The sequence below is a fragment of the Theropithecus gelada genome, chromosome 20 (assembly GCF_003255815.1).
Source record: "Theropithecus gelada isolate Dixy chromosome 20, Tgel_1.0, whole genome shotgun sequence".
NCBI classification, from domain to species: domain Eukaryota; kingdom Metazoa; phylum Chordata; class Mammalia; order Primates; family Cercopithecidae; genus Theropithecus; species Theropithecus gelada.
In genome coordinates, this window is record NC_037688.1 from 50,044,727 (window position 1) to 50,054,525 (window position 9,799).

Below are 9,799 nucleotides of genomic sequence, written 5' to 3' on the forward strand. Positions count from 1 at the left end.
CCCAGGAGGTTGAGACTGCAGTGAGCCATGATCACACTACTGCATTCCAGCCTGGGACACACAGTGAGACTCTGTGTCCAAAATAAATAAATAAATAAATAAAAGAATTTAGTCATCTGATATACTAAATGTCTGATTTATTCATTTCCAAGAGCCCTGTCAGTGCTTAGGAAAATGTTGATTTTGGATTTGTGCTCAGCTCCATTAAGAGAATCAACAGAATCATTGGGGCGCGGTGGCTCACGTCTGTAATCCCAGCACTTTGGGAGGCTGAGGCGGGCAGATCACAAGGTCAGGAGATCGAGACCATCTTGGCTAACATGGTGAAACCCTGTCTCTACTAAAAATACAAAAAATATTAGCTGGGCATGGTGGCACACGACTGTAGTCCCAGCTACTCGGGAGGCTGAGGCAGGAGAATCACCTGAACCCAGGAGGCGGAGCTTGCAGTGAGCCCAGATTGCGCCAATGCACTCCAGCCTGGGCGACAGAGCAAGACTCTGTCTCAAAAAAAAAAAAGGAATCAAGAGTCGAGTCGATTATGTTTCTAATTGTTATTTGAGATGTCTAAGGGTATTTTGTTAATCAGGCATTTAAGGCATGCAAAATATTTAGGAAAAAGTTGAGCTGTGAAATTAATATTTGTATTTATTTATTTATTTATTTATTTATTGAGATGGAGTCTCATGCTGTCGCCCAGGCTGGAGTGCAGTGGCGCTATCTTGGCTCACTGCAAGCGCCTCCTCCTGGGTTCACACCATTCCCCTGCCTCAACCTCCCGAGTAGCTGGGACTACAGGCGCCCGCCACCATGCCCGGCTAATTTTTTGTATTTTTAGTAGAGACGGGATTTCACCGTATTAGCCAGGATGGTTTTGATCTCCTGACCTCGTGATCCGCCCACCTTGGCCTCCCAAAGTGCTGGGATTACAGGCGTGAGCCACCGCGCCCGGCCTACTTATTTATTTATTTATTTTTTATTTTTTTTTTAATTTTTTTTTTTTGAGACGGAGTCTCGCTCTGTCGCCCAAGCTGGAGTGCAGTGGCCGGATCTCAGCTCACTGCAAGCTCCGCCGCCCAAGTTTACGCCATTCTTCTGCCTCAGCCTCCCGAGTAGCTGGGACTACAGGCGCCTACCACCTCGCCCGGCTAGTTTTTTGTATTTTTTAGTAGAGACAGGGTTTCACCGTGTTAGCCAGGATGGTCTTGATCTCCTGACCTTGTGATCCGCCCGTCTCGGCCTCCCAAAGTGCTGGGATTACAGGCTTGAGCCACCGCGCCCAGCCATTTATTTTTTATAGAGATGGGGCATGCATTTAAGGCATGCAAAATATTTAGGGAAAAGTCAAGCTGTGAAATTCATATTTGTTTTGATTTACTTATTTATTTTTTATATTGCCCAGGCTGGTCTTAAAATTGTAGGCTCAAGCAATCCTCCTACCTCAACCTCCCAAAATACTGGGATTATAGGTGTGACCTACCATGCCTGGCCAAGCTGTGAAATTTATAATCTAATGATCATTCATCAAAAAATGTGAAAGTGAATTTTATAATTTTCCAAATTATTAGTCAATACCATATCTGGAAGGCCACTATAAAGGCTTAAGGAAAATGAGATTTTTATCTAACAACTTTAACAAATCGATTATAAATTAAAACGCAAAGAATGAAGTGTTCTTTTCCATGCATAAGTCCCCTAACTTGGATGTGGTTCCCCCACTAGGCGGTGACCAAGTGATACCCTCCCTGAGGGCAGGCGTCGATGGAGTCTGTTTGCTTCTCATGGTTTCTCCTATTGGGAACATGGTCCCTGGCACATGGCCTCATTGATGTTTGTCGAATGAATGAATGAGGTACTGGGCAGTGGCTGCAGGCCCATGCCACTCCCACCCTGGTCAGCAAGGCCCTTGCATGGCACGCAGAGGCAAGCAGGGAAGCGTGTTTGTGGTGCTAGCACCGAGGAGGTCGATGGCCAGGAGGCACCAGACTCCAAGCCCGAGGGTCTGTCTTCATTGCTGGGCAGGCTAAGGTGTGAGGCAGAGGCCCTCAGGACCCGCAGGGGCACTGCAGTGCTCAGCATTTCCCTAGAGGGCAGTGGCCTGGGAAGAGATAGAGCCAGGCTAGGGAGGGGTGGGGCCCTGGTGAGGCCTTGCCCCTCCTCCCCTCCCAGGGATCTGAGCTTCTGGGGTCAGTCACTCAGCAGCCACCTACAGGTGGCAGAATCTGCTATCCTTCCCAATGGCTGGGTGTCCCCCAGTGCGGCTGGAGGGGTGACCATGGGGGGCCTTTGGGCAGGCGGCTCGGCCACTGCACCTCCCTCTCACCTCCGTAGCCATTCCCCAGCTGGCCGTTGCTGCCTCTCTTCACCTCAGGGCCCCCTACAGCACAGACGGACAGATCAGGGGCACTTGGGTCACCAGAGAGCTTCCGTCCACCCAAGCTTAAACCCAGGCTCTGGGAGACCCCCCCTCTCCGGAGGACCCAGGGCTCAGCTCTGCCTCAGCTTCTCAGAGGACCGTGGGGAGAGGGACAGAGTGTGGAGAACTGAGTCCCTGATGGCCCAGCTCCATCACCTCCCCTTCTTGGTCCAGTGTCCGGGCTGGCTCTCAGGGTCCTGGGCTCTGCTGGCCTCTCCTCCAACCCAGTTCCTTCCTGCTCCTTCCTGCCTATGCCCTCCTGGCCTCTTTCCCCTCACTCTATCCCCTCCACCAAGAGGGCTGTACCTTCCATCTCTGTGGGGCTGTGGGTAGACCTGGGCCCAGGGCCCAGTTCCCTGAAGCCACCTCTAATGGCTCCAACACACTCATCCAGGCATCCCATTACCTGGCTGACTCCTGGCCTCAGCATATTCACCTCCAGCCTGATATCCAGGCTTCAAGCCAGCCCCCCAGGCCTGAAGGGTGGGCCAGCGAGAGTCCCACAGCACCCGGGCCTGCACTGTGGGGAGGAAAGCTGGCATGGGCACCGTTGCCCACAGGAGCTGGGATCCCCTGGCCCCTGTTGGACTTGGCTCTGCTCCCTGAAGGCTCATTTCTTACCATTTCCTTCAGGGGCTGGAGCTCCTGCTTTGGGGTACACCAGAGCTTCTGCCTCATCCCCTGCAAGAGACTCTGGTCATTCCCGCCTAGCCCCTGGGCTGTTGTCTCCCCAACCCCACTGCACTTTGTCCCCTGGGTCTGACTCACCATTCCTAAAACCTCTGGCCCCAGGGAACTCTGGAGGAGGAAAGAGGGTGTCAGAGGCCAGGCTGGGGCTCTAAGCCCAACTCTCCTACCCCCACCCCTGCTCCCCAGACACCTGGCTGTGGGTGGGCCTTGGGGAAGACCCTGGCTCCCAGGACAGCATTCCCATAACCAACACCTGCAGGACAGAGATTGGAGAGGAGCTAGGGACAGGCTAGTGGAAGAGGGACAGCATCAGGAGGGCCAGGTGACCAGCTCATAGACGGGGGATGCGGACAGACAGACTGACTCAGGCATGAGGGAGATGCCAGCTTCTGCCCGACATGGTGGAGCCCAGGAGGACTCACCAATTTTCTGTGGCTGGAGGCCACCATTAAAACCTGGGGGAGAGAAAACTGTGACTCAGAGATGAAGGTCAGCGAGAGCCACTGCCCTGGCCTCCCCTCTTCCTGGGATGCCAGAAGGAAGAGAAGGGAAGAGGAGGGGAAGGGAGGGGAGGAACTCCAGGAAGGGCCTCCTCACCCGGTTCTGCTCCTGGTCCATAGCCATTTGGAGGCTGGTGCCCTGTGAGGAGAAAGAAGGTCAGTGCGGAGGACCCAGGTCTCCCCTGACTCCTGGGGGGCCAAAGATGGACCTTAGGGACTCTGGAGGGGAAGCAGGGACTTTTTGTGTCCACAGGGAATGGAACCAGAAGAAACAGAGAGCAGCAAGAGGCTGGGCGCGGTGGCTCACGCCTGTAATCCCAGCACTTTGGGAGGCTGAAGCGGGCTGATCACTTGAAGCCAGGAGTTCGAGACCAGCCTGGCCAATGTGACAAAACCCTGTCTCTACAAAAAATACAAAGATTAGCCAGGTATGGTAGTGCGTGCCTGTAATGCCAACTACTTGGGAGGCTTATTTTGCAGTGAGCCAAAATTGCATCACTGCACTCCAGCCTGGGTGACACAGCGAGACTATCTCCAAAAAAAAAAAAAAATGGAGCAAGAGGATAGAAGAGGGTAGACTCGGGGAGGGACTTCCTGGCCTTAGGGTGCCTGAATAGCTGAGGCAGCCTAGGGAACAAGGGTGATGGAGGAGTGACCCTGATATGGGGTGGGGATAGAGGACAGACCTAGCTGAGAGTTTGTCCCTCTGGGATGTGGGGCCTGGGGGCAGACAGACTCACACCTGCTTTCTGAGGTTGCAGTCCCCACTGGATGGCTGGCATCGGTGCTAGGAGGAAAGTCAGGGGCAGGAGTGAGCCCAGCCTAGGGCTTGAGAGGCTGCGGATGCCATGGGGCAGAGATTGAAAGGGCTCCCATACTGGGGGATACATGGGGTCCCAGGGAAAGAGTTCGGGCTTCTCGTCAGCAGATCACTGTGTGACAAGTCACTGCCCTCTCTGAGCCTTGGCGTCCGAGGACAGAGTGGGACATGGCGGCCAGGTGCTTCCCAGTGCTCCCCAGGCACCCCCACTCCACACTGACCTGGGAACTTGCCATTCTGCACTGCAAGTGGGGGCTGGGATTTCAGGCCCCAGCCACCCTCTTTGTCCGAAGGGACCCCTGGAGTGGGAAGCCTGGGAAGGAGCTTCAAAGCGACCCTCGCATTGCAGGGACCTAAGATGGGAAGGAAGGGAGGGATGGAGCTATGCTCCAGGCCAGTCCTCACCGACGCCACCCAGGAGGCCTTGGCCTGGCCAAGCTACCGGCCTCTAGTGGCTTCTAGGGCAGACCCAGCACCTAAGGGGGACATTAGCCAGGCTGGAAAAAGCCCAGCTCCCTCAGGCCACACCCTGCTGGGGGGACCTGGGAATCCAGGCAGGGCATAGAGGGACATAGGGATCTGTCAGGGATGGGGCTCCTGGTGTTGGTCCACCAGCCCGTCCATCTTTCAGCAGCCTCCCTCTCCCTTCCTCCTGAGCCCCCAACCCTGGTCCCAGTGGCCTCACCTGGCTGGGGCCCATTTTCATGGCCATATCCTGGAGAGGGAAAGCAGAGATGAGTGTGGCAACACTGGGGGCAGGGGCTAGAAGGGCTGAGAGGCAGAAGGAGGTGTGGGGCAGAGCCAGGGGTCCCCCACTCGCCTGGCTTCTGAGGCTTCAAAGTCCCTCGCAGGCCTGGGGAGAGAGAGAAAGAGGCCAGTTCAGACACCAGTCCACCCCAGGGGTGTAGTGAACCCCTCTCTCCCCTGCTGATTCCCCTAGCCGCGCCTTTTCACCTGGCAGGAGCCCCAGCCGGGTCCCTGGTGTGTATCCTGGGAGGGAGAGCAGGGCATGAGGGCGGGTTTGGAGTGTGGGACCTTGGAGGAGGCAGGAAGAGGGGCAGAGAGGAACTCAGCTATGGAGGTTTCTGGCTCCCTCCCAGTCCAGAGACCCATGGAGAATGATGGACAGGCCGACCCCACCCCTCCCCTTCTGAGACCTACCTCTGCCCCTTGGAGCCTGTCCTCCTTCCCCTCTCCTCCAGTTCCCACCAACCTCCCTCACCTGGCTGGGCTCCTTCCCACAGGAAGGCTCCAGCCCCAGCCCATTCTTGCACCCTGGGGAGACGGTGCGGCTTGGGAGGGGAAAAGAGTGGAAGGGTAGGCAGTTTCTGCAGGCAGGGAGAGTGAGGAGGAGTGGGAAGGGCTTACCTGGCTTCTGAAGTTTCATGCCCTCTCCAACGCCTGGAGAGATGCGAGCAGGTGAGAGACCAATGGTCCACCCCTTGCTGAGGGGCCTTTTCCAGTCCCAGCATCTGCCCCCCTACCCAGTGCCCACGCCAACCTACCCTACCTGGTTCATGGCCAGTGGGAACTGCAGGGCCTGTGGGGGCGGTACGGGGAGAGGCTGGGGTACAGAAGGGGGCTGGAGCCTGGCCCCCCTTTCCTCTCAGTTTAGGAACTGGAGCTCGCGGCACCTCCGTCCACCTTGTGCCACCTCGTCTCCAGACTCCACCCCCTCTAAGGCTGCAGGAGCCCCCGAGAGAACCCTCAGAACAGTGTCAGGGGAGACCCAGGCCCCTACCTCTCTCCTCCTTTGCACTCCCAGCAACCCCAGCACCCCAGTACCTGCTCTGTAGCCATTCTGGGCTGAGGGGCCTGTGGGGAGGGAGGGGTGAGCAGGGGGTTTGGGATTCTAGCTAAGGAGAGGGCGAAGGGCCTTTGGATCCCCCTTCAGAGCCAAGTCAGAAACCAGGGATCCTGGAGCCGCCTCTCCTCCCTTATTTTGGTGCCCACCTGCCTTGGAGGCCTGGGAGCGAGACAGGAACAGCAGCCCGACACCCCCTCACTGGCTGGGCTCCCAGCCCCCTCTTGAATCCCGGTGGAAGTGAGATGGGGTATGAATGAGGGAGGGAGCTCAGGGTTTCGGGGAGGCAGAGGGACAGGCTGGGCAGGGCTCACCTGGCTTCTGGGCCTTCACAACCCCTGAATAGCCTGGTGGAGAGACAGGGAGCAAGTGAGGGACCCAAGGCCTCCGCTCCGGACCTCCTGGAACCCCAGCCCCGCCTCTACCTGGTCCATAGCCATTTGGAGCTCCCAGGCCTGTGGGGCAAAAAAGGAAGAGTGGTAAGGCTGGGCCAGTGGGGGACAGGGAGGCAGGGCCCAGGAAGGGGGCTCTCAGTCTCTCCTCCACCTACTCTCCCCTCGGTCCTCGGTGCTCCTACAGACCTCCCCTCACTCATGAGGCAGGGGTCACCCCTCCCCTGGGAGTCCCACGCAGAACCAACTAGAGCGCCAGGATCTAGGGGAGGTGGGGCCACAGACGCAGGCAGTCCCCTCACCTGGCATCTGAGGCTTCATCCCTGCTCCTAGGCCTGGGAGAGACAGAGACACTGACATCAACTCCAGCCAGTGCTGCTGATCCTCAGACACCAGCCCTCTGTCCCTGTGGCCCCAGCTTCTCTCTGCCTGCCCACCTCCTGACCCCTTGCGAGCCAGGCCCAGCTACCCTCACCTGACTGGACTCCCGGTCCATTTCTGTGGCCATATCCTGGGGGGAGGGATGGGGTGGGTGTGAGACAGCGGCATTCGGAGGGGGCGTCAGGAGGAGGCAGCTCAGTCGGCTGTGGGCAGCTCTAGAGACAGGGCGGGGGGCCAGGGCCCTCCCCAGCCTGGCTTCTGAGGCTTCACTCCGGAGACAGAGCCACACTGGGCCAGACAGTGGCACTTAATTCCTCAGGGTTCAGACCCACACTCTGCCCTCCTGGCCCCCTGGCCCGCTCTCTGTCTTCCCCCTTCCTTCTAAGAAGCCTGGGCTCAGCCTGGTGCCATGGCTCACGCCTGTCATCCCAACACTTGGGAGGCCAAGGCGGGTGGATCATCTGAGGTCAGGACTTCGAGACCAGCCTGACCAAAATGGTGAAACCCTGTCTCTACTAAAAATACAAAAATTAGCCAGGTGTGGTGGTGGATGTCTGTAATCCCAGCTACTCGGGAGGCTGAGGCAGGAGAATTGTTTGGACCCAGGCCTGGGCGACAGAGCGAGACTCTGTCTCAAAAAATAAATAAATAAAAAGCCTGAGCTCCTATTCCAGGTGTTCTCACCTGGCTGGGTTCCAGCCTCAGGGAAGGCCCCTGCTCCCAGCCTCTTCCCATATCCTGGAGAGGGAGAGGGAGCATGAACCGGATGCTTATGGCTTCAGGGGTGCGTGCATGGAGAGGCAGACCAGGGTGGGGCTCACCTGGCTTCAGAGGCTTCACACTCCCTCCAAGGCCTGGAGGAGATATGGGGGGTTGGTGAGTGACTCAGGGGCCCCACCCACATTCTCCCCCAGCCCCTCCCCACCCCTGCTCTTACCTGCTCCAAATCCAAATCCATTCTGGACTGTCAAGACTATGGGGAGAGGAGGGTGGGGTGATGATTTGGGGTTTGGTTGAGGTGGAGCTGAGGGAATACTGGAGGCTTCCTCCCAGCATCCCTTCAGGTATTCACCAGCTCAGCCCTCCATGAGACTGGGAAAGGAGGCAGGGAGAGGATGCCCCAGGGGTAGACCCCCAGACCCCACCTCTTTCACCTGGCTGAGCGCCCAACCCATTCCCATTCCCTAATCCTGGGGGACAGATGGAGGTGGGGATGAGAGCGGGAAGGGGGCTCTGAACATTGGGGAGACAGAAGCCCGGGGAGAGTCAGGCTCACCTGGCTCCTATGCCTTCATGCCCCCTCTAAAGCCTTCGGGAAAATGGGGAGCAGATGAGGTACCCAGGAGCCCCCAACTCAGATCCACCTCAGAACCTCAGCATCCGGACCCCAGCTCCTCCCATGCCCTCAGGAGCTGCTCCAGGGCCATTCTGAGGTGGGGGGCTTGTTGGGGAGGGAGGGCTGAGCTAAGCTGGGGATACAGTGCCTATGGTTCCCCTTCAGGGCCAAGCCAGAAGCCAGGGTTGGAGATGCCCCGTCACCCCTCCCCATCATTCACCAATCCCACCTCTGGGAGGAAGAGGCCGCCCAGATGCGGACCCCGGAACCCCAGACTCTACCCCCTTCACCTGGCTGGGCTCCCAGCCCAATCCTGTACTGGAATCCTGGGGGAATAGATCAAGGCGGGGTATGAATAAGAGGAGGGAGCTCAGGGTTTGGGGAGGCAGAGGGACAGGCTGGGGCAGGGCTCACCTGGCTTCTGGGATTTCATGGCCCACCCATAGCCTGGTGGAGAGACAGGGAGCAGCTAAGGAACTTGGGGCCCTAGCTGTGGGTCTCCCCAAACCCAAGCCCCGCCCCTACCTGGTTCATAGCCGTTTTGAGCAGTGGGGTCTGTGGAGGAGAGAAAGGGTTAAGGCCCTTCGGAGCCCTGGATGCCATCTCCAGCCACCTCAGGCAGGGGTGTCCCCACTTCCAACTTCAACCAGCCAGAAAGATGGGTTCCTTTCCTCAGCAGCCTCCAACTGTCAAGCTCCAGCTCCTGCCACATCTTGAGTCTGACTTTTTTTTTTTTTCTTTTCTTGAGATGGAGTCTCGCTCTTGTTGCCCAGGCTGGAGGGCAATGGCGTGATCTTGGCTCACTGCTGCAACCTCCGCCTCCCGGGTTCAAGCAATTCTCCTGTCTTAGCCTCCTGAATAGCTGGGATTACAGGCGCCTGCCACCACGCCCGGCCAATTTTTAGTATTTTTAATAGAGACGGAGTTTCACCATGTTGGCCAGACTGGTCTCGAACTCCTGACCTCAAGTGATCCACCCACCTCGCCTCCCAAAATGCTGGGATTACAGGCATGAGCCACCGTGCCCAGCTAGGTCTGAGTTCTTGCTGGAGCTGGTACCTTCTTTGTTCAAAACTCTGTTTTTGGTCCAATTTCTCAGCGGCTTGGGCCACTCTCTCCTCTCCTCCCTGGCCTCCACTGCCTCCTACTCAGAATGCCCAGGGCCCAGCTCTGGGGCAGCCTCAGCTCATACTGTATGCCCCAGCGTGGCCCTAGTTGGGGAGGGCCTGTCCCCAGCACCTGCTTGGCTCAGAACAGGCATGGTTCACAGATTGTTTGTTTGTTTTTTAAACAGGGTCTCCCTTTGTCACCCATGCTGGAGTACAGTGGTGAAATCTCCGCTCACTACTATCTCGACCTCCTGGGCTCAAGTGATCCTCCCCTCTCAGCCTCCAGAGTAGCTGGGACCATAGGCACGTGCCACCACAACTGGCTAGGTTTTGTATTTTTTTTTTTTTTTT

The 9,799-nt window shown here is 57.4% G+C and overlaps 1 protein-coding gene across 2 annotated transcripts; it reads right to left on the minus strand.

Moving 5' to 3' along the window:
• Positions 1 to 2,836: 2,836 nt before the first annotated feature.
• On the minus strand, positions 2,837 to 4,672 carry LOC112614708. 2 transcript variants are annotated; one of them, XM_025371414.1, is made up of 6 exons: positions 4,648 to 4,666; positions 3,704 to 3,745; positions 3,529 to 3,561; positions 3,297 to 3,359; positions 3,038 to 3,214; positions 2,837 to 2,936 (listed from the first exon to the last, which is right to left on the minus strand). In XM_025371414.1, the coding sequence occupies exons 1-6, from the start codon at positions 4,660 to 4,662 to the stop codon at positions 2,874 to 2,876; spliced, it is 393 nt and encodes a 130-aa protein (XP_025227199.1). In that variant the 5' UTR covers positions 4,663 to 4,666; the 3' UTR covers positions 2,837 to 2,873. The 2 variants fall into 2 exon arrangements, 1 of the variants encoding a protein (XP_025227199.1); XR_003117115.1 differs by lacking the exons at positions 3,038 to 3,214; positions 3,297 to 3,359 and having other exon boundaries at positions 4,648 to 4,672.
• Between the last annotated feature and the right edge of the window lie 5,127 nt (positions 4,673 to 9,799).

Bases quoted from the DNA above. Each gene is read 5' to 3' on its own strand.
- LOC112614708 (XM_025371414.1), bottom strand. The intron at 3,360-3,528 runs GTGAGTCCTCCT...TCTGTCCTGCAG, and splicing joins CCTCCAGCCACAGAAAATTG to GTGTTGGTTATGGGAATGCT. The intron at 3,215-3,296 runs GTGTCTGGGGAG...TTCCTCCTCCAG, and splicing joins CAAGGCCCACCCACAGCCAG to AGTTCCCTGGGGCCAGAGGT.